Here is a 24,113-nt window from a genome sequence, read left to right on the forward strand (position 1 = left end):
AACCGTTTAGAAATCCCCCCCCCCCCCCCCCCCCCAAAAACAAAGTTAAGTATTTGGTCCCATATTCCTAGCACACAATGATTACATCAAGATTGTGACTCTACAAACTTGTCGGAAGCATTTGCTGTTGGTTTTGATTGTTTCAAATTATTTTGTGCCCAATAGAAATGAATGGTAAATTATGTATTGTGTCATTTTGGATGAACTTTTATTGTAAATGAGAATGGAATATGTTTCTCAACACTTCTACATTAACGTGGACGCTACCATGATTACGGATAGTCCTGAATGAATCATGAATAAGGATGAGTGAGAAAGTTACACACTTTTGGAGCCCACTGTAAATATGCCTGAAACTCAACTTCCTGTTTTACATTGTTTTGATGACTGGAAGAACCCTTCAAAGTATTACGAAATCACATATCTATAAAACCCAAGAGCTACAGCCGACACAGACAATCAGAGTGTATTATGCAAGTTTGTGTATCCCATTTTGTGAAACATTTTCATGGGGGGCAAGGCATCACTTCAAATATTCTCAGAAGTATGATGTAAAAAGAGATTTTTAATGTCATCAGTAAAAAAAGTCATAAAATAAAGGGGAACAGAAATAATATAAAACCTTCAACAGCTTATAAATACACATACAAATGCATACTACACATACATTACTGTCAGTGAAGGCTCCTCAGATGAGGAAGGGGAGGACCATGCTCCTCAGTAAATTTCATACAATGATAATAGTGGAACATTTAAAAAGTTTGCATGTTTAGATAAAACTTTACTGAATATATTCAAGTTACCAAATAATTCATTAAAACACACAATGAAGTTCTACAGTAGCCTCAGCAGCACTCTGTAGTGCACCATGGTGTACGCTGGAGGACAGCTAGCTTCCTTGACGTCAATGCAAAACCTAGGAGTCTCTTGGTTCTCACCCTGTCCATGGACTTACACAGTAATTAGGACAACTTCCGGAGGACATCCTCCAACCTATCAGAGCTCTTGCAGCATGAACTGACATGTTGTCCACCCAATCAAGAGATCAGATAATGAATCTAGTACTAAGAGCATAAGATACAGCTAGCTAGCACAGCAGTGCATAACATGTGGTGAATAGTTGACTCAAAGAGAGAATAGTTTAACAGTTTTGAAAATATGTATTTATTCAAATATTAAAGAGAAGCAAGAGAGAACTAGCTAGCTATATTTGTTTATATTTTTTTAACTTCACTTTCACTTAAGCTAGCTGGATTAGCATACTCAAACACCTGGCTCAAACAGAGAGTGATGCTATGTTAGCTAGCTGGCTATGGCTATCCAACACTGGAACTCTTCCAAATCTAGGTAAGCTTTTGGTTTTAATAATTTATTACCACCAGCACCCGCAGTGGAACTGTTAAACTGCTTTGTGACTGTACACTGTACTGCATGATTGTACCGGGTTTACTAACTCGTTAGTTCTAGTACTATAGCTATTTTGACTATGAAGTGACAATGATGCAGTCTGTATGTAGCGGTTAGTAGTCATGATATGAAGGTTTGGCTTGGAAAGTGTTTTTTTCCTGGTCACAGACAGGTGTTATGCACTGAAGTCCACAAGCAAAGGTAAAAGGTGAGAGGAGGAAAGCGCATGGATAGTTGGGAATTATATAAACAGGAACTATAGGAATTATATAAACAAGGAATTATATGAACAACGAGCAACGTGATCATGCTGTCTACATAAGGCTGCTTTGAAAGTGAACTGTTTTCGTATGATCAGGGGTGTATTCATTCCGCCGATTCTGTTGAAAAATGTTTCTTAAACAGAAGCAAATGGAACAAAAATGGGATAAACATACCTGACTTTGTCCAATAGAAACTCTCATTTGCAAATGTTGGACTAATGATTACACCCTTGGTCAGCTAGATGCAAGCAAGAGTGCGCAAGGCAGTAATCACCTTGGTTACTCAAAATTCTCTCAACCCTTTGCACCTACGTTGTAGATTTTCATTCATAGGCTAGTTTGTTGCAAACTCATGATGGGTATAGGTCAAATTTGACTATCATACAGTAGCCCAAAACTATCGATGTTACATTGGGCTGGGGGAATGGAAAATGAATTACAGTCATCCAATATTCTGTAATAGAAATAAGGCTATGCTCATAAAAAACAAAGTAGCATCCTCCCTCATCCTAATTGGCACCGACTGGCACTGATTAATGTATAGGCTACTTATAAAGACAGGTAGCAAAGTCCTGTCTTTTCAATAAGAACCTAAGTGCAATAAATACATTGAACAGGCTAGCATTTAGCATGTGTAGCATATGGCTTGACTACACACTATAATAGGGGTGTCAAACACATTCCATGGAGGAGCTAGTGTCCGCAGGTTTTATTTTTTTATTTTTAATTAAGACCTAGACAATCAGGTGAGGGGAGCTATTTACTAATTAGTGACCTTAATTCATCCATCAAGTACAAGGGAGGAGCAAAAACCCGCAGACATTCAGTCCTCTGTGGTATGAGTTTGACACGTACACTATAAGGAGCTGTCATTGGTGCTTGGTGTGCTGTCCTTCTGAGTTCTGGAGCAGAACAGGACCTTATTGCAGAAGAACAACCGCTGCATCCTCTCCACCAGGTTCTTCATGAAGAGGTGGAAGGTAGACCTGAGGGCCGCTGAGGAGAAGTAGAAGATGATGGGGTCCAGGCTGGCGTTGACGGTACTGGACAAGAGTGCTTCCACCCGCCAAGTGGGACTCTCCCAGTTGACAAAGCCCACTACGTGTGACAAGTTGTAGGGTGCGAAGCAGACGATAAACACCAGCAGGGTCCCCAGAGACAGGCCGATGGCCCGCTGACGCTTCTTGCGGTTGATGCTGGGCAGCTGAGAGAGGATTCGGATGAAGTTGATGTAGCAGAAGCAGCAGATAAAGAAAGGTACACAGAATAGAACCAGGAAGAGCTCCAGACGGACAGGTATCAAGACTTGCAGCTGCTCCGGGGTGAAATCCTCATAACACATGTCCAGGTTCAAAGGGTCTGCCCGGGTGGTGTTGGAATAGTCGAAATATTGAATGATGTAGACAATACTAATGTGCGCCATGGAGATTGCCCAGAAGAAGACGCTAGCCACCATGGCGTACAAAGGCCGTCTTTTTAGTTTGTACTTGATGGGAAAGGCCACTCCCAGGTAGCGTTCGACACTGATTGCGGTCAGAAAGAAGGTGCTGTTGTAGATGGTGGTGTAGAAGACGAAGCTGGTCAATGGACACAGAAAGTGGGGCATGATCCATTTCATGTTGTCCGCCACCTCTTTGATCTTGAAGGGCAAGAAGAGCAGGAAGATGAGGTCCGAGATGGTCAGGTTGAGGAGCAGGATGTCGACAGGCATGGCTTTCTGCCTCACCTTCTTGCTGAAGGTGTAAAAGGCCACAACATTGGCAGGGAAGCCAATCAGCAAGGTGATGATGTAGACCACAAGCACCAGGCTGCTGTGGCCGTATCTTTCCATGACTTCCTTCTCAGACATCATCCTGCAAAAGAGGAAGGATATAGACATTGAGCTAATGTTTGTGTTAGCTACTCAATCTGGGGTCATTTCAGGATATGCAGAGTTAGTCAGCGTCACTAGTTTGTATGCAAAATTTCACACGAAGGCTGAATTCAGTCACAAGGATAGCTGTGATGCAGTTGGTTAACAAAGCCATGTCATTCTGTCTAACAAGAGTTTATTTGAGTCTATGGCATGTCTATGGTTGGACTCTCTACAGTAGACAAACGTCAATGTCATAATGGTCCTCAAGCAGGGGACTTGTTAGCAAACCCTGCCCCCTTTCCAAACTAGGAAGACCATGCCGATGTAGGCACAGTGGCATGCTTTGGAGTGAAGCCATTAATTGTGGCAAACAAGGTACCCATCACAACAATAAAAGGGAGCGGTCTGTTTGTGCTTCCCAGCCTCAAGTTTTCCAGATGCCTCTCGGCTAATCCCAGTGTTAATATCCAGCGCACGCATGAACCCCTAAGCTTCCTTCTATTCATGGTGGAGCAAACTAACAACATAATACTCCCATCATGACACAAGTGTTCAGTGGCTGGTAAGCCATGAGGATGGTATTTGAAGAATGATTTTAATTTCTACAGAGTAAGGTTTATTTGGTTCCCTATAAACCCTTACAGTCACATATTTTGGGGCTAGCAGTGTTATGAAGGATGACCTCTGCATGGACCTCTACATGGTCAAATGTGTAATTACCAGCAGCCACAGGTGTCTTGAACAGGTATTGCCCCAGGGGATTGCCCCTGGAACTTGTTGTAAAAAAAATAACTTAAAACTTGACTATTTCATTACATTTGTGGATTTTAATCTCTGGTCGAATTACTGGTGACTTGTATTCCTTTGCCATAAAACATTTATAAAAAAGAGAAATAAAGATAAATATTGCAAGGGGCTATAGCTTTCTGTGTCATTTACTAGCCACTGAGTTATATATCTGCATACATTTAGAGGAATCAGTGGATGTTTGTGAAGCTTGATGTATCTCACTGGTAAATTTGAGTTTAAAAAAATCTGATGATCATTTGATATTACAGAGGGAGGCTAGCGCTTGGGGGTTGACACTTATTCAGTGAAGGAAAAGCAGCACCACTTCTGACTGTCTACTACAGTGACAGGCAGCTGGACAACAGAACGAACACAACTTCAGGGTGTCTTTTATAAAGCCTGAATTGTGCATTGGATTTGAACAGACGATCATTGCGTGAATACTGGAAAGAGGTCTCAGACACTATTAACGTTTGTACTATTTCTGTTATGGTCATTAATGCGACCGTTATGGTTCTGAAATGTGGAGTGCAGCATTTTAAGGTGTATGTTCATGTGTCCCCAGGTGTTGATATTTTTAAATGAGTTGGATTTGGGAACACATTTCAGATATTGATAGCATCTAATTAAAATTGAATTGTAGATATTGTCAAGTTCATCTAGGCTACATTTACTTTAGTGTGTCAGGTGTAGGCTACATCTACATGTGGACAAATATCAACCTAATCAGCTCATAGCTCTTTACACTTCATACATTTCCACTGGTCAGCATTTTTTAAATGCAACCTTTATTTAACTAGGCAAATCAGTTAATTAAGAACAAAATCTTATTTACAATGACGGCCTATCCCGGACGACACTGGGCCAATTGTGAGCCGCCCTATGGGACTCCCAATCACGGTCGGATGTGATACAGCCTGGAATCAAACCAGGGACTGTAGTGATGCCTCTTGCACTGAGATGCAGTGCCGTAGACCACTCCACCACTCGGGAGCCCAATGACTTGTGAGAACTGGATCCTATTTTTCTATTCCTTGGGCGATACTGATTAACACAAACATGAACACAATCATCTACTTCTCATTTTCTTTCCCAACACTGACTCAACACTTACTATTTTTGCAATCAATTTGTGCTAAAACACACCCTTAAAGGAAGGGTATAATTATTCAAAACTGGGTCATGTGAAGCCTAAGTTCTCCAGAAGGGTATGTGGTATCTAAATTACAATCAACAAGAGAAGAAACATGGCTTTAGATGTTCAACACACCTCAGTCATGTAGGGAATGGTGCCAAGACATACACGTGCAGGAAGGAGGTGGCCGGCTTTTATCAGTTTATCTGGTGTTGCTGGGGAGTCGTCAAGGTGTTGTTAACCCTCAACTGATAAAACGGCTGTCTAGCGGATGCGTTTTGGTCCGCGGCGGTACAGTAGCTCGTTATGTGAAACCACCACGCACTGGACATGAGGCTGTTCATGTCAGGGTAAATGTTTGAGGTTCCACATTCACTTGACAGCTTATTTATTTCGTAAGATAAGATAAGAAAAGTAACATGACGCGCAGTGTAGTATACAGAGCGAGAGGTGGTCTAGTGTGCTAGTGCAGTGGTCACCTACCCTGGTTTTGGGGAACTACTGTGTCCACAACCTTTTTTTCCTGCCAGCAAAGCCCTAACACCGTATTTAACAGATCAACTACTCACCAAGACCTTGATTAGTTGAGTAAGGTGTGTTAGTGCAGGGTTGGAACAGAGAGTTTCACCTGGTCAATGATGATAAACAATGCTAACCTAAAACAACCCATCACTTTAAATGCAGCCCATTATTACAGAGGTACTATAGCAACATTTTACCGAGAGTGATTGGTGAGACAGAGATGCCCATTGGGATAGCAGCCATTAGACTGGAACATCACACGCTCAGTCCCAAAGGACAAAAAAAACTAAGAGTTTGCAGTAACCATGACAATTCAGACAGAGTGTAGTACAGACACAGAACATACCTATATCATCTCATTCCTGAAATGGATATGTAAAAAGGTTGATTACTCAGCAAATTTGTATATTACATATATATTCCTAAAGCAAAAATTCTACTTTTAACTTCCACTTAAATAAGTCGGAAATCAGTACTTAAATCAGTACTGTATGAGTGCACTATGCTTGGAACACATGCCGTGACAACTGTTTTTACCCAAATATGTTCAAATATTTATATTCTAGTTACATGGTAAGTATTTTATATTTACCTTAGATTGAACAGATTTCAAAAGGTTTACAGGTATTTTGTGTTTTAGTATGTCTTCCTTGTGAAATATATAAAAGCGTAGTCTTGTCTACTTTGCCAACATTTACATAAAAGCTCCTTATAATAGCACAAGGAGCATGACATCAAGAGTTCCACTGTACATACCTTAGTCAGCAAACACACACACACAAACGTCCCCTGGTCAAACGGTGAGTAAACGCTTGGCTTCAAATAAACGGTGCTTTTAATGGTAATTTCTCAATGTAACGTACTTCAAGTCACGTACTTAACAGGAAAGAAGTTGCACATGTTCCTTTTTTGGAGGGTGTGGGACTCTCCATTTTGATCACACTTTATTTGGATAGTCCACAACAGATCTGTCTGTGGACGCTCAAACTATTGAGAAAAAAAAAACTGTTCAACTGCAACTCTGTTGATATGCAACAGCTTACTCAGATTACAGTTCGGTTTAGGGTTAGAGTTAGGTTTAGAGTTAGGTTTAGGGTTAGAGTTAGGTTTAGGGTTAGCGTTAAGATGTGAGGCCTGGAAGCTGAGGCTAGGGTTACGGATTATGTGTTAGGTGTGTGGTCACAGTAAGGTTTAAAATTGGGGTTAGTATGAGGGTTATGGATGAATACCATTTCTTGTTAAATAAACTAATAACTTAAAAAATACAAACCTCTCACCCAACCTTTTACATGGATCATTTGGCATGTGGAGAATGTTAATTACATATGGGAAATATCAAGCTCTCTGATATACTGTCCCCTCTAATTCATTTTAACATAGCCTATCTGACTACAGGAAAAGGTTCAATGTTTTCATACAAGAACTCACACAAATCCTGTGAAATCACAGTTCATGCCATTGAGTTTATTCAGTCTTTACAGACATTTTTTTGACTTTTCAGCATAAAAATTCAAACCTCCCTGTACAACAAAATGGCTAAAACCCTGTGCAATTTGAGTACAATGCCAACTGAACAAATTTAGCATTTTTGAATAAAAGAAAATTTCTATTTGTTGCTTGAGCAAGGAGTTTATGTGTACTGTAGAGTGCAGACTCAAACTGTATGACGAAATTAAGGAATGAGTAGTTAGTGGACACTAAATTACAATGTATCGTCCCTAGAAACTACACAGTTACTATAAACAAAAACAAAAAAAAACTGTTTAGGAGAAACTTGAGTTGCGGTTACAACCCATAAGATGTTAGTTCCCATTTATAGAGCAAAGCAACCACACAAGTATCTATAAATGGTATGATTGATTGTGCTTCAGATGTGAGTTGGTCAAAGTCTCTTCAAGGAAACGGTTTCAATACTTTCCAGTCTGTCTTTCACGTAACACACACACACGAACATGCACGTATACACAGAAATATGCACGTATATACACACATGTACACATATATGGACGCACTCTCGTACACGCATACTTCTCTGTTCAAAAGCAGGTTTCATATTGCACAAATCAAGATAGAGCCCAGAGAAGAGGGATTCATAGTAGTGAGGAAATATTTGTTTACATCCAACAATACTAAGTATGAGTCCCAAATAGAGTCTCAAATAGCACCCTATTCCCTACAGTACATATACAGTGCAATGGAAAAGTATTTAGGTCCTTACTGATTTACTCTATTTTCGCATATTTTTTTATATTATATTTTTATATTATATTATTTATATTTTTTTACCTTCAAATCAAAACCTAATATTAGATTAAGGGAAATTGAGTGAACAAATAATGAACAAAGTTACGCAACATCCAATTCCCCTGTGTGGAAAAAGTACCCTTACACTCAATAACTGGTTGTGCCGCTTTTTTCAGCGTGAACCGCTCGTTTCAAGTCCTGCCACAACATCTGAATTGGGATTAGGTCTGGACTTGGACTAGGCCATTGTTGCTTTTATAGCCATTTTCATGTAGGCTTGATTGTGTGTTTAGGATGGTTGTCTTGCCGCATGTCCCAGCTGCGCTTAGCTTCAGCTCACAGACGGATAGCCCCGACACTCTCCTGTAGAATTCTCTGATACAGAGCAGAATTCATGGTTCCTTCTATTAAGATAAATTGTCCAGGTCCTGAGGCAGCAAAGAACCCCCAAACCATCACACTACCACCACCATGCTTGACCGTTGGTATAAGGGACCCATGTCGTCCAAAACGTTTTTGAACTCATCTGCTCCATAGAACATTCTTCAAAGAGTCTTGATGATCATCCAGGTGATTTTTTTTGTTGTTGAAAACTTGAGTCAACTTTTTGGATGAGAAGGGTCCCAATTATGCCTGGCGAAAACCAAACGCTGCATTTCACAGTAAGAACCTTACACCAATGGCAAGAATGGTGGTGGTAGTGTGATGGTTTGGGGATGCTTTGCTGCCTCAGGACCTGGATGGCTTGCCTTCATATATCGAAGGAGCCCTTCATCTAATATTAGGTTTTGGTTGAAAATCTGATAACGTTCAGTATCAAAATATGCAAAAATGTTGAAAATCAGAAATGGGGTAAACACTTTTTCACAGCTCTGTAAGGCACTACTTTTGATCCGAGGGTTATGGTGCCATTTGGGATACAGACTATGTTTTTGTGTGTGCCACCCATCCAGGCTCCAATCCAACACTAATTGTATAGTGAAAAGCCAGGTATAATATACGTGTCGTCCGTTTGACATAATGACACAGCATTTCACAGCAGTGACAAAGTCCTCTATCTAGCAGGGCATTTAGAACACCCTGGTTGTACTGATGAAGGTAAGATAGGGGGGCAATCAGGGGAGCGCACACCATGTCAGATGAAAAGCTGCCATCTTGGAGGGTGTTTAATCAGGGACTGTCACGACGAGCGCTGCCTTCCCTGACATTTGTGCTTACAGTGTGTGTGTGTGTGTGTGTGTGTGTGTGGTGTGCTGATAGATGGAGCCATGTGATAATTAGAATGCTTTATTCTTAGTCTCTCCCCGTAATTACCCGGAAACCTCAGCGTGGTCCGTGTGCGGCGTGAGCAAGTCGAGCGCTGTTTATCAAAACGGTACGATCTGACTGGCTGGCGTCTCGTGCTTGGCACTGCACCATGGTTGACTGTCTACAGCGGCCGATTCATGCATTGATTGCCACTGTGTGTTCTCTCGCCAGACCTGGGTATACAATGTGACTATTGTGTCCGTCACTGTGACCCTCCTGCTGTCAGTGTGTATGTGCTTGCATGCCCTGAGTCATTGTCCGATCATCCAATGAGTTCCCGCAAGACCTTGGAGTTGTCGCAATTAACCATCAGGCTTTTGGCTGAATGAGATCAGGTTTATCTTTTCGATGCGAAAAGATTTCAGCTGTTGCCCTCAAGAAACCTCAGGTTAATGTGTTATCCCTAGCAGCAACATTTCTAAGATATATTCTAAGATATATTACGTCTCAATTCTTGACATTGACAATTATGAAGATTACATTCTGTTTAGAGGCCCTTAAAGAAATGGAGGAGCATTACCGTCATCTCTAAGACAACATGGTTGAACAATGGTTGAATTCCTTTTCATGCCTCCCAAGGCCTTACTGTAGTAGAGCTATAGAAATACCGCTAAGTACAGTAGCAGTGCAATGGATGGGGGAGATCACACATTAGCTCTACTGCTTATTGTTGAAGATATGTTTTGTTCTTATGGCCTCATAACAGCTGATAGGCCTCTGCCCAACCCCTCCCTGGTAATAAATAAATGCACGACGGTAATACACAAATAGAATACATATAAATCTATTTCCTTTAAAGGGGCAATCTGCATTTGCTTCGTCCATTTTTGGACTTGTGAATTAATGATACTGTGTGTACCCATTGATGGTTGAAGAATGTAACTTGTAAATGCCCAAAATATAAACTTGTTTTACTCCAATGTTTATAAACAAAGCAAATGTAAACAAACACTATATATAGCCTCAAAGCATGGTTATGACTATAATTCGACATCATGGATGATCAGTCTTTGCATCCATAGCTCTGTCTATGAATAGGAGAGTGGTTACATTTCTCCAGACCCATCCCTCAGCTTTTTTCGCCGGAACAGGGGTGGGGGAGGAACACTTTCTTGTTTCGATTGCTGATGGCCACTTAAAGATAAGACTTGATGACCAGAGCAAAAAAACTCAACCAGTACTGTGTCTATGCTGGTGGTACAGTACGGTCGCAAATGGATCGCAAAAATAAAATAAAAGATGTACAATTCAGCAAAAATACAGCAGGAAAGTATCTATTGAAAACACAAGCCTATTTTTTAAATTTGTTGACCATTCATGTTCGTATTTCAGTGGATGCTCTTCTGCTACAGTATGTCTGGTATTATAAAAATAACCATCTGTGCATCAACGCAAGAGAAAATGGCAGTTATAGGATGTTGATGTTGTCTGTAGCCAGGAAATAATCCAAGCATGCTCTGTCTTGGGTTTCTGTTCTCTCTGTTGTGGTTTACATCAATATCTGACTGTGATCCTTTTTTAGACGAGCTAAACATGACTGTGGGTTTCCTTGTTGCTATTCAACACAGTTTTATCTGTGTTCAGTATATTTATTGAATTGCAGCCAAGGGATTCCTTGCCGATGGCGCAAGTCTATTGTTTTAATTTTGTGATATTGAACAAGCAGTGTCGTAAAATCCTATCTAATAGAAAAGACCTTGGAGGCAAAAATTTTTTTTTTTAAATAAGTACATTTGCTCTCATCGATGAGGCCCCTGAAGTCTCTCTTGCATGCTTGGCTCCCCCTAGTGGAGTTACAATATATAAAAACTCCTGTCTGATTTTGTTGCTCAAAATGTTTATTGCAGACAGACTGATGTTATACTTAACTCCAGACTCTGTTGAAATTATGGTTGTGTTAGAAATGGCACCCTATTCCCTTTATAGTACACTCATTTTGACCAGGACTCATAGGGCTCTGGTCAAAATAGTTTCACTAAATAGGGAATAGGTTGCCATTTGGAATATGTTGCTACTGGGCTTCAGCCAATACATTTGCATGCAGATGCACATCCTGTGCAGACAAACACGCCTATGCTCCAGCCAGTCCCTGCAAAGAGAGACATGCATCAAAATGGAATTGAAATAGAAAACAACAGATAGGTGTTCAAAATGAGAAGGATTTAAGCCTTACTTCGGGACTCATCATCATGGACCCATGTCTCCTGGTGACGTCAGTTATGTTTTTCTTAGCACTGATGGAAACGAAGAGGAGACTTACCACCATGTTACATCTGCGCAGTGAGTGAATACCTCTAAAATGGATGCTTTCTTTCCTCCCTTCCCTGAGGTAATCACTGATCAGTACAAGAGTGAAAACGTGCGTTCCCCATTGCTTTAATCAAAGTGTCGGATCATGGATTTCCTCAATGGAAAGAAGGAGCAACACATGTATTTGAATAGGTATTTGAATAGGCCCATTGACTGTCCTGTGTGTGAGACACCCTCTAGGGTTTATACTACCTGTGGCGTTGGAAGCCATAGTAGATCCCCAGAAAAACCACCACCAAAACCACAGCAAGGGTTACACACACGATGAGCAGAACTGGCTCGTCTGGGTCAGGAGGGCTTGGTGGAGCCACTGTGTGATAAAGAGGAGACACACACATCATTATGAAATGTAATCACAACAGAAATGCAGATTTTGCACATACCTTCCTGTTGCCTTGTTGTTTTGTACGCTACTTTATGCTCTAATGTGAAACATAAACAATTACAATTTGCTGCAGTAAACACAGTATATCATGGAAGGAGAGTAAAACAGCCACATTAAATGTACATGCAAATTGAGTTCTGGAAAGGAGCAGTATCAGCATATACAGTCGGCAATGGGGTCTTCCTACGTGACGTATTCCTATCATTTTGGAAGAACAGACAGTCATTTAGCTTTGGAGGATAACTATAATATGTTTTCTACCACTACTCAACATTACAAAGTCCTTCTATCTTAGCAGTTGTGGAGCAGGGTTGTATTTGATGTACTCACAAGTGGGAGCTGTGCTGAGGGACTGATAGAACAGCAAGCCAGAAACTCCTAATTCCTCCATAACAAGCTGAGGAAACAGACATGCATTTCACTAATGTGGAAAATCAACAACTCCCTAAGGGAGTCCGCATACTCACAAAAAAATAACAGTATTTTATTCAATTCAACCTTTCTCACTCACCAAGTGTCAGCACATACAAAACAGGATTCAAAAGTTCAACGCAGCTACTCATTTCTCGAAAGGACTTTCTCCTACTCTTAGTCCTGAATGCAGAGGTCAACATATCTTCCTTATTGTTATTGCTTTAAGATATGGCTTGAGATTCAGTGGGCATATTCACTCTATCAATCAACCATGACACATCCACTAAATTCTGCCATGGAATCAGGTGCCCACATTTACAGCAGGAATATTGTAACATGTTTTACAGGAAGGAACATCTCTGCTGTAAAGCTAAATTACAGTATTAATCTGGCAACTCTGCAAATAATTGTGCTGTAATTAAGAAAGGACATTTTTACAGTGCAGATTCTTCAACTGAAAAACTGTTAAGTAAATACAATATTCTGGGAATATTTGTAACAGCTGAAGATCAGAATGCCTGGAGGGCAAGATTATTTCAAAAGCAGTTAAGATTATACCATTAGGTAGGTAACATTATATCAAAATGAATGTCATGTAATATACTGACATACAGTATTTTCCTGTAAATCAAAATACTTTATTATCATCAACAAAACATATGGGGGCGGCCTAGTCCTGGGAAAAAAACTATGTTCAATGGAGACCCCTAATCTTTAAAAAACATATTTATCCTCTTTTCTGTATTTTAATGGAACATATATTTTAGTATAAAACAGACTCCCTGAGTCACAAAGACACATGTTGCAATAGCAGTCCAACATATTTAGCACGTAACAGAAAAATAAAAAAATTAAATATACATTTTGTTCGAAAGAAAACTAAGATTCTTTCCAATAGAGATCCCTTTTAATGTGCTAATCCCCCACACAAAAGAGCATCGTAGTCCCAGAGCAAATTGTTTTGCTTTGCTTAGTCGGGGAAAAGCAGCTCAGCAGCCTCTTTGTGCTGACCTCCTCCACGCATGGGCGTTATTATTTTCCGAGTCATTTAAGTCACATAAAAGCACTTAATTAATGAGCGGCCCATCCATTTGTGGGGTCTCCTTCATAGTTAGTTGAGCATTGCTTCTGAAGCCCAGGCGCCGAGGCGAATCCCGTTAATTGAGCGGTGTCAAGAGAAGCATCTGTAAACAGAAAGTCGCCACGTAAATACTTCCATGGAAATATTCAATAAAGCAAGTCGCAGAGGGGCTTTTTTCCTCCTGAATTTTCACACAGTAGTTCCCAGGGGTCAAGTCCATTCAATTGGAATCAGTCCAGCAAGGGGTCTCTTTTTCTGTCCTTTTTACTGTTTATTCTAGTCACAAGGAGCAACACACACACAGACATGAATGGAAACATTTCAAGTCCTCATTGTTGTGGTCGTGCCTCATTCTCGCTCTGAACACGCTGAATGGGAGAGGCCACGTACACACGGCCTGGAGTGTCTCGCCTCAAACAGGCCTTTTTCTCATTACTACTATTTGGTTATATGGTGCTTCAGAAAAGACACCTCTGTGTGTGTTTTCCAGTGAGTCATTGTCGGTACTGTTGAAAATCAACAGATAACATTCACTTGACAGGCAGGGGGAGTCGACTGCGGGAAGTGTGTGTGTGTGTGTGTATGTACACGCGCATATGTGTGTTTTTGCTTGGTCTCCATTGCTTTAGAGTGGGGCTCCCATAGTCATCCATGCTTGTGTTTCTCCTCTTGTCAGTTGCTGGTGTGTGTGTCCGTTGGCATCTCTCAGTGTCTAGGCCTCCCTTGGTGGGTCTGGTGTTGGAGAGAAAGAACAAGCCCTTAATTATATACAAGACGTGTTCAACATAGCCACTGACACAATTCTGACACTGAAACACTGGTAAGGTATAGGCAGACAAACACCCAGCCAAACTACCCTGACTGTATCCCTGCCAAATACTCTTGTCATTACTCCAGTAGACAGATACTTGTCACTCAACAGGAAGTGCAGGCCCCGCTATAAAAGCTGCTTGGCAAGCTTCCCTGTGACTAGGGTTGCAAAATGGAATGTATATTACTGGAAACTTTTGAAGTTTCAACGATTTTATGTAGTTCTTTTGGGTACTTCAGATTATCACAGGTGTCCGTCATTATCTCTGTCCCTCTGTGTGGCCTTATCACAGATATAAATATATAAAATAATTTAAAATACAAAATAAATGGCAAAGTAAAACTAGATCCTAAATATAAACCATCAAATCAGTGAAGACCACTGGTGTGTAATATGACTTTCAACATGAAATATCCTTTATATATTTATTTGGCCATGTCAATATGTCTTTGTTGTTATTTAATGTTGTGGCGGCAAACTGGTGAAAAAAGTAAACCGTTGGAAGAGTTGCAGAGTGAATTGAAAACAACGCCATAGTTTATCAGATGCTTTTTTCATTAATTTGGCAATTTTCTCTTGAACCATATGGTCTATCCACTAGAAACTCATGGACAATATGGACACAGATATAAAAAAATAAATACTACATATTAATCTTTTTTTAAATTACTCAAGTATAAATTACCAAAGTTACCATAGATTACCTGTTACTTACCAAAATTACAGAAGATTACAGTAACTTGGGTAAATTACCGGTAACTCCACACGTCACATATTATACACAACACACAAAGTGCGTCCCAAATTGCATCCTATTCCCTATGGGCTCTAGTCAAACATAGTGCACTATAAAGGGAATAGGGTTCCATTTGGGAGGCTGACTAACTGTCAGTGAGAATGAGAGGAAACCAAAGAAACTAAATGCACAGAGAATGACATGACAGGATGAGACAGGCATAATGATCACACATCTGAGACAGAGAGCCATGTGGCGATTAATGAAACATGAAATGGCTAATCAACATATATCAAACATATGGGAATGGTTGGCTCTGATATCAAACACTACTTTGGTGTCTACTTACCTGGCGTGGGTGGGCAGTGTTCCTGTGGGCATGATGAGTATGTTGACCGTGCCTGTGTGTGTTATCAGCGTGCACGTGGTGGGCATTTCCCGAGTGCAGGTTGGCCGGCATGCTAGCACCGGGGTGTCTGCGGGGCGGGTGAGCATTGGGGTGTCTCTGTGCATTGTGTACGTTGACCGAGGGCCTGAGAGGGCCAGTGGGGCCCCGGTTTGGGGACTGGTGCTGGGTGCGTTCTCTGGGAATAGTCTGGAACTGAGCCAGAGGGATCACGGGAGGGGGCGTGGGGGGGCGCTGGTGCCCAGGGTTAGGGCCTCGAGCTTGGGTGTTGAGCAGGGCGGCCTGTGTCTGGTGGTTACGGTTGTGAAAAGGGTTCGGGGTCGTCAGTGTGTGCATCTCCAGGGCCGTCTGAGTGAGGCTACTGGGGTTCTGTGTAACAGGCTGTGTTAGTGCACCCCAACCTTGTGTTGCTGTCCGTCTCTGGTCTTGTGTGGGCTGCGGTATCATGTGTGTGTTTCCCCTACCATACTGAATCCCGGTTTGTGTCTGTGGGATGTGATTTGGATTGGCGAGAGCTCGAATGTCGAGTGTGGTGCCTTGGGGCATGGTGGTTATTAGTCCCTGTGGAGCGCCTGGTCCCTGTTGTTGTGTCTGGGGGTTGTGGTAGCTGCGGGAGGCATTTTGTTGCCTGGGGCCAGTCTGGCTTTGAGAAGCGGTCTGAGCTGTGATCTGGGATTGAACTCTGACATCCTGCCGGGCTCTCTGCCTTTGTGTACCGTGTGCATGGGGACTGATATGCAACTGTGTGTGGCTTGGAGCCCCAGGCTCAGTGTTCGTCCCATGAGTGTGGGGGAGGTTCTGGGTCTGTCTGGCCGCCGTCGGTGCAGCCTTCCTGGGTGTAGATCGGCTCTGTGGGGGACTCTGGGTCTGTGCTCCTGGCCCACTCTTCCTGGTGTGTGGTCTGGATAGTCTAGCCTGGGACGGGGACTCAGAGGTGCCATCAGAGGTGGATCTGCTGTCGGGGGAAGCCTGTACCCCTCTGGGGGGCTCGTTGGGGTACGCCGGGGTGCCCCTCAGACGGTCCCAAGGCATTTGTTGGCGGTGTGAGCTGGCACTTGGTGTGGTATGGCTGGCATCACGTGGCACAGAGCTGGCCGCTGCTGGGTTGGAGTGTCTAGGCTGGGTATCAGTAGCCTGGTCCATCTGGTAGGTCTGCGTGTTGGCGTTTCGCTGGAGAGTGTGACTTCGACCCCTGTGTGTGTAACCAGTAGGAATAGGACCAGTAGAAACTTGAGGACCAGTGTCTAAGTTACTGTGGTCAACCTGTGAAGGATCACCAGGATATGACAAGCCAATTTGCATCCTGGGATTGGAGTATGACTGTCCAGTCTGTGTGAACGTTTGTGGGTTGATATTTTGAACTTGAAGAGCACTAGCACTGTTGGCTACATTGGTGGCGCTCCTCTGCATTGTACTGTCCTGTGGGCTTGTAAATTGTTGCTGTGACTGTTGGTTGGGTTGTTGACCATTAGTTGGATAGGAATTGAGATTGACGTGAACCGTGGCCACCTGTGCGTTGCTATTTTGCTGGTTGTGTGCCAGTGTGTTTAGGTTAACACCGACCTGAGTAGAACCCGCTTGTATGAGTATGTTTGGATTGTTTGGGTGGTTTTGAGTCATCTGTGGGAAGGTGTCGAGTGTGTTGGCATTCTGAGGTGCAGCAGTGTGTGTGAAAGTGTCGTGGTCCTGCGCGGTGCCATTCTGTGGAAATGAATTGGCATTCGGATGTTGCGCATTGTGTGGGAACCTATTTCTGTTGGCGTGGCCATTGTGTTGGAGTGTGCTAATGTTGCGTGGCGGTGTGTGTGTGTTATCGTGGCCATCGGGTGGGACAGTGTAGAAGTTGTGAGGGTTTGTGTGTAGCGGTGGGTCCGAGTGATGGCCTCTGCCTAAAGTCCGGGTACCATGTGGAGGGGGTTCAGTGGGCTGAAAGAGAGGGACAAAGAGAAGAGAAGGGAATACATGAATGGGTTAATTGCTTTCAGAATCCTAATATTCTGGGAAAAAGAAGAGTGTCTTACTGTAAGCATGAGTTCTGGGTGTCTCTTTTGTCCTGTGGCCTCCTTCAGTCTTCGGTCAACTGCAATAAGCAACATTGTCACATACTGTATTCAAACACAGAAACATATGTTTAAATGAGCATAGTGTACACAGGTCAATGTGAATGCTTTCAAAGAGTTTACAAGATATTACTGAGACAGACAGGACAGACAGGACAGACAGGACAGACAGGACAGACAGGACAGACAGACAGACAGACCAGACAGACCAGAGAGACAGGACAGACACTCACTCACTCACTCACCTCTCTTCCAGCGCACCAGGAGTACGATGGCTATGACGATTAAGATCAGAGCGACCCCACAGCCAATCACTATGCCTGCGACTGCCCCTGCACTGAGGCATGTGCCTGAGAGAGAGAGGGAAGGGGGAGGGATGAGGGGGAGGGAGGCCGAGACAGAAAAAGTGATGAGCAGGGGGATAATTAATAATGATAATGAGTCTGAGACACGGAGCCCAGACAGACAAATGGAAAAGAAAGAAACGAGGTTTCAGAAAGAGTATGATGAAGTGATGGCAGGGGAAGAGAGGTGAGAGAGAATGAGTGGTGGAAATGAAGGGAACATCAGTGAAGACAGCTGAAAGTCATAGAAAAAGAGTTAGATTCTCATTGTGAGAGCATTTGGATTGATCAATCTTTTGCTGATGGGCTAGGCTGGGCCAAAATGTTCCCCTCTCTTCACTCGAAGATGGATGCCGCTGCGCTGTCCAAAACTAACAGTCATCAGAATGAGTCACGTCAGTGTCCGTCCTGCATAACTCACCCACGATGGCCAGGTCCGTCCCCTGCGCCGACGTTGCGCCCGTGATGGCATTGCTAGCCACGCACTTGTATTGGCCGCTCTGGTTGGTGGAGAAGGTCTGGAGGCTGAACACGCCACTGTCCAGTTGGCCAGACGCCACGGGTTCATTGTTGTATTTCCAGGAGAAAGTGGCGGGGGGCAGGGAGTCAGACACGCAGGTGAGTCGGATCGTCTGGCCTACCACTGCATCCGCTCGTACCACACAGTCTGCCGGAGAAGCCTTGCTCAGCACGGGGGTGTCGGGACCATCTGGAGGGGATGGGAAGGGGGCGGGGGACATCAACAGACAGACTCACAGACTGTCACAGTAAAGTTTCACCTCAAAATGCATGGGGTCAATATTACTGGGGTTGGGTATGACTAGTGGCTTCACGAGTCGTTATTGATAATGCGAATTAGCCCTGTAGCCCTTATAGTGATGTGCTTCTGTGGCTAACAGGCAGTTACATTACTTGGTGTAATGCTAGCTAGTAAAACAACTAGCTCATAGTATTAGCATTAGCATTTTAGCTGCTGGGTCGTGTACATTAGGCACCAAACAAAAGAAAACAGACTAAAACAAGGAAAGACAACTGACTTCTCAAATCAGACACCATTTTTTTTGTGTGTGTGCTCTAATTAACACAACCCTGGACACCAGATAGTGACTCACAGTCAGAGCCGGACCACCACATCTGGGGCCATAGTTTCCCCTGCGATTCTAATGGCGTGGTCTTACAGCTAACCTCATGCAATTCAACAGATTCAGCAATTTTCTTATGTATTTTTTTTACCCTTATTTTACCAGGTAAGTTTACCGGGGTTTAACAACCCTACTCTTACATTAAGTGCCATGAGATCTTTAGTGACCACAGAGAGTCAGGACACCCGTTTAACATCCCATCTGAAAGACGGCACCCTACACAGGGCAATGTCCCCAATCACTGCCCGGGTGCATTGGGGTATTATTATACTGAACAAAAATATAAATGCAACATGTAAAGTGTCGGTCCCATGTTTCATTAGATGAAATAAATACAAAATCGATGAGAGAATTTGGCAGTACGTCAACTGGCCTCACAACCGCAGACCACGTGTAACCATGCCAACCCAGGACCTCCACATCCAGGGAAAAACGTATTCTGATTGGCTGGGCCTGGCTCCCCACTGGATGGGTCTGGCTCCCAAGTGGGTGTCCTATGCCCACCCATGGCTGCGACCCTGCCCAGTCATGTGAAATCCATAGATTAGAGCCTAATTTCTTAATTTAAATGGACTGATTTCCTTAAATGAACTGTAACTCAGTAAAATTGTTTGAATTGTTGCGTTTACATTTTTGTTCATTATATCTTTTTTTATACCAGATGAAAGAGTGCCTCCTACTGGCCCTCCAACACCACTTCCAGCAGCATCTGGTCTCCAATCCAGGGACTGACCAGGACCAACCCTGCTTAGCTTCAGAAGCAAGACAGCAGTGGGATGAGGTTTAGAGGAAATTGTGCAGTTACAGTATATAGCTAATCCCATGCTATTCTACACGTTTTGCCATTATGAGGCTGAGAGAAAATGTTGCAGTTTCCAGTTGCCCCTGGATTACCCCTGCATGCCAAATCGGTAATCCAACCCTGCTCACTTGTGAGACTGTGTAGGAGTCTAATTAGCTTATGTTATTAGCATTAGCAGCTGAGCATGCAATTACTCACAATAAACTGTGAGGGTCTTTGAGGCGGACTGAGCGCTGACGAGGTTAGAGACGGTGCAGGAGTAGAGCCCGGCATCTTCCCTCCTGGCCGGGTTGATCACCAAGTCGCCCCCTTTGATAGTGACCCTGGAGTTTGAGGTGAGAGCAGAGCCCCCTTTACCCCACAGCACACTGGTCTCTGTCCCCTTGGTCCAGGTACAGCGCACAGACACATTGCCCCCCTCCAGAGCCACTGACGGCACAAACATAGTCACGCCATCCACTGCATCTAGGGTGGAGAGAGAAGAGAAGCAGGGAGACTATAGACTGGGCCTAGATCTGTTTGTGGTGTCTTGCCAACTCCTACGGCCATTGACAACTCTTATGGACATGCCAACTCCTATGGTAATTGACAACTCCTATATTCATTATCATGCCACAAACTATTCTGGGACCAGGCTTGTGAGATGAATGTAAATACTGGAGTAGCAGACTGATTGGGAGATACACACACAGGGAGAGATTTTGAATGAGCCATTACTGGGCTTTCACAGTGTGATCACAGACAGAGGGGGATTCAATTCAAGCTTCAAAATACGCTGAAAAATAGAGCGACGCTTAGTGTTTTCTGCCTAAACTAATTTTGTTTAATGAAAATAATGGAGGGTTGGGAGAAGAAACAATATCCAGACATGGGAGCAGATGGTAAAGGGGCAGACAAAATGCCAATAAGCGCTAAGCCTGGACTGAGAAAATAAAGATAGAAGTGCCATCTGTAACTAGAAACAATAGTAATTACAAACACTAACAGGTCTGGGCAAACAAGTGGCTACAATCACATTACACTTACATGCCTGATTTTACACCACTGCTAGTCACTTTCTTCTGTAATATTCCCTCCCATCCTCCTTTATCTCCCTCACTCCATCACTTCCTCCCACCCTCCCTCATTACATCACTCACTACATCCCTCATTATATCACTCCTTTCTTCCCTCCCTCCTTCCTTTCCTCCCTCATTACATCCCTCCTTCCTTTCCTCCCTCATTACATCCCTCCTTCCTTTCCTCCCTCATTACATCACTCACTGCACTCCTCCTTCCTTTCCTCCCACCCTCCTTACCGAACACCCTGAGCTGTATGGACCTGGTGTTTTGGGCCAGGCCCGTGGTGGGCAAGGGGTCCACCATCACTGTGTAGTTCCCCGCGTCTCCGAGCTGGGCACTGCTGATACGGAGCTGGGTGGCTGTGATGGTGACCCTGCCCTGGTACTGGGTCACAGTGTTGAGCACCGCACTGCCCCCCACCCACAGCCCCAGGGGCGTCACCCCACCTGGGTACCCCCATGTGATGGAAAACACCTGGGACACTGTGACCACCGTGAAGACCGCATCGGTGCCAGTCTGCACCAGGACTGGATCTGATTTAAACTGGATTGAGACCAGGTCCTGGGAGAGAGCGACGGAGAGGAAGACTAGAGGGTAGGAGAGGGGGGAGAAGAAAGGAATACACTGCTTATCACTCATTTACTTGCTTACTTTCTTACAGTGATTATGACAGGTTGTTATAACACTGGTATGAGAGAGTTTGAGGGGTATATAGTTGGGGGAATTATCTAAACACTTTACAAGCATATAAAAGGCCCCACAAGTCTTCAGCAGATGAATTATACTAAATCAAATGAATATGCTCCTGATCAGTCATGGTGAATTGACTTTACAAGGTGTGCATGAGAGGGACAAAAATTGAGATGAATTGCACCGAGGTTCCCTCGTTGATCATTTGCCGTAAAACAGCAGCACACGTTTAAAGCATTGTTAAAAACCATACAGGGCTTAACTGACTTCAGTAGAGGTGGACACTGGAAAGAGTAAGTATGTATGGGATTCAGAGACGGTGTCCCAAATGGCACCCTGTTCCCTTTGTAGTGCACTACATAGCGTTCCGATCAGGGCCCATAGGGCTCAGCAGGGCTGAAAAGCCATTGGACATTGTGTATTAGGATATCACACACCCTGACAAAAGGTTGTTAAGCCAAAACTTTGGTTGAATAAATTCACAAGAAGGAGAGATGAGTGTGTGACTTTATTTTTCATTTATGCAACAGAACACACGGACTAAGAATGCAGCCGAGCTGGGGAGGAGTCATTGTTTCTGTCACCTTGGAATTTCCCAAATAAAAATGTAGAGCTACTCCTCCAACATTTAAAAAATACACACCATCAGCATTCTTTTCAGCTTGAGGTAGGGTACTCACTGAAGTCAACATTGAAGCCCCTGTCAGAAAATTGAGGGAGGAGAGATGCCTTACCTGCCAATGACAGAACTACAGGAAGCAGGTGTAGGTTCATCACATCAGTCAGGATAGCCTGTGGAGTATTTTTGACTCAGACGCAAATCACAACTAAATTAAAGTGAATGAAATATGTCTGTTTAAGACTTATTAAAACACTGAAAGAAAGAAACCCAGGCTGTGTTCTTCTGAAAACACAAATAGGATCTGCTAGTAGCTTAGCGTGCTAGCATTCTAAACCAGACAGAGTACATAGGGTTAATCTATTGTGAATATTCTCACTTTCACTTAATTAAAAACATCTCTTGAAAGATTTTCAATGTCAACACTTACGACAGACTTTTCTCTCTTCTCTCATGTTTCAGTTGTAAAAGCCATTAGCAGATTTTTGGCAAAACCAGTTTGTTTATGTGTGAAAGGTTTCATTTCCTGTTTCTCCACTCTCACCTGTCTCCACAGGTGTATTCATTAGTCGACACCTTAGTAAAACCTCTTGCGACGGAAAACGTTGAGCAATAAAAACCAACGTTTCTTATAGGACAAATTCAGATAGGTCCCTCCCTGTTTCACCCTTTTTCTTCTGTGTGGTTCCTAGTGAATACACCCCTGTCTTGCAGACACACCTGTCCTCTTAAAGGGATCGTTCGCCTCAATTACTTGAAAGCAGCATTGTGAGCCTATGGGCCAAGAGAGCACGCAATCCATGCTGGGTTTGTTTATTTAGGCACACCAGCTACAAACATTAGTAGCCGATGACACCAATTCGTTTCCATTCAAAATCACAACCATATCCTGCTGTTCTTTCTCAGTTGATGCTTGTGGGAAAACTTAACCTTTTTTAATTCAAGAGCAAGTTGTATCTGTGTTGAATATTTTACACGTGCTCCACTCATAAATGTGGGGAGCTGAATTTCTTTTGAGGTGATTTGATTGTGAAAATATGAATGTGCTAGTGCTGCCCTTTAGCAGAGACAGGGAATGATCAAACTCACAAACGCATATTGTAGCCTTGTAATGTAGGCTGTGTGGAAAATGTATTTACCTATAAAAGCTCAAAATGTTAAATAAAATAAAAACATTGTATAAAAAGCTTCAGTTCTATCAATTATATCTATTTAAAAAACATCCAGAGAAATTAGCTCTCAAAAAAATGAACTCAAGTAAAAAGTGTATTTTTTGTCTTAGTTTTTATTTTCTTCCAGTGGAATGTGACTTGGTGGAACTAGGCTATACAGTATGTTGACCTTATGGTCAAGAATGCATTGTAGTCCCATGAGAAAGATAAATTCATTAACAAGCACTATAAGTGAGAGCTCGAAGAGGGAAACAGCCGGCAGTAAAAGGAGCATGCACATGTTCGCATCCCAAGGGAGCCAAAGCAAGGGCGGGACACAAAGCATTATTACGATTATAGGTGCATCAGTGAAATTAACACAGTCTGTCACAGCAAAGTGAAAAGGTTTTCTTCCTGAATAAATGAAAGAATGGAGCTCTTGATTATGCCTAGTAGCCAAGTCTTACTTGTTGTTTCTGTGCATTCTTTCTGCACCAATCTACTGGTAGTAGATACACAACTTCAGGCCCGTAGCTACTGTACATATGACACAGGCAAGTCAGTTAAGAACAAATTC

The 24,113-nt window shown here is 43.0% G+C and overlaps 2 protein-coding genes across 3 annotated transcripts; both read right to left on the reverse strand.

The window, feature by feature from the left end:
- Positions 1–279: 279 nt before the first annotated feature.
- LOC110488725 (free fatty acid receptor 2) lies at positions 280–6,815 on the reverse strand. Its single transcript, XM_021561056.2, has 2 exons — positions 6,728–6,815; positions 280–3,523 (listed from the first exon to the last, which is right to left on the reverse strand). Exon 2 carries the CDS (start codon positions 3,520–3,522, stop codon positions 2,527–2,529), a length of 996 nt encoding a protein of 331 aa, XP_021416731.2. The 5' UTR covers position 3,523; positions 6,728–6,815; the 3' UTR covers positions 280–2,526.
- Positions 6,816–11,010: 4,195 nt separating this feature from the next.
- si:dkeyp-97a10.3 lies at positions 11,011–23,002 on the reverse strand. 2 transcript variants are annotated; one of them, XM_036947283.1, is made up of 13 exons: positions 22,816–23,002; positions 22,501–22,593; positions 21,313–21,663; positions 20,213–20,479; positions 18,492–18,779; positions 17,972–18,076; positions 17,688–17,746; positions 15,610–17,592; positions 12,730–14,445; positions 12,549–12,615; positions 12,026–12,143; positions 11,697–11,757; positions 11,011–11,612 (listed from the first exon to the last, which is right to left on the reverse strand). In XM_036947283.1, exons 2-9 carry the CDS (start codon positions 22,538–22,540, stop codon positions 14,419–14,421), a joined length of 3,120 nt encoding a protein of 1,039 aa, XP_036803178.1. In that variant the 5' UTR covers positions 22,541–22,593; positions 22,816–23,002; the 3' UTR covers positions 11,011–11,612; positions 11,697–11,757; positions 12,026–12,143; positions 12,549–12,615; positions 12,730–14,418. The 2 variants fall into 2 exon arrangements, with proteins under 2 accessions (XP_036803178.1, XP_036803167.1); XM_036947272.1 differs by having other exon boundaries at positions 22,501–22,558; positions 22,816–23,001.
- Positions 23,003–24,113: the final 1,111 nt, after the last annotated feature.

This window comes from Oncorhynchus mykiss, chromosome 2 (genome assembly GCF_013265735.2).
Source record: "Oncorhynchus mykiss isolate Arlee chromosome 2, USDA_OmykA_1.1, whole genome shotgun sequence".
Lineage (NCBI taxonomy): Eukaryota > Metazoa > Chordata > Actinopteri > Salmoniformes > Salmonidae > Oncorhynchus > Oncorhynchus mykiss.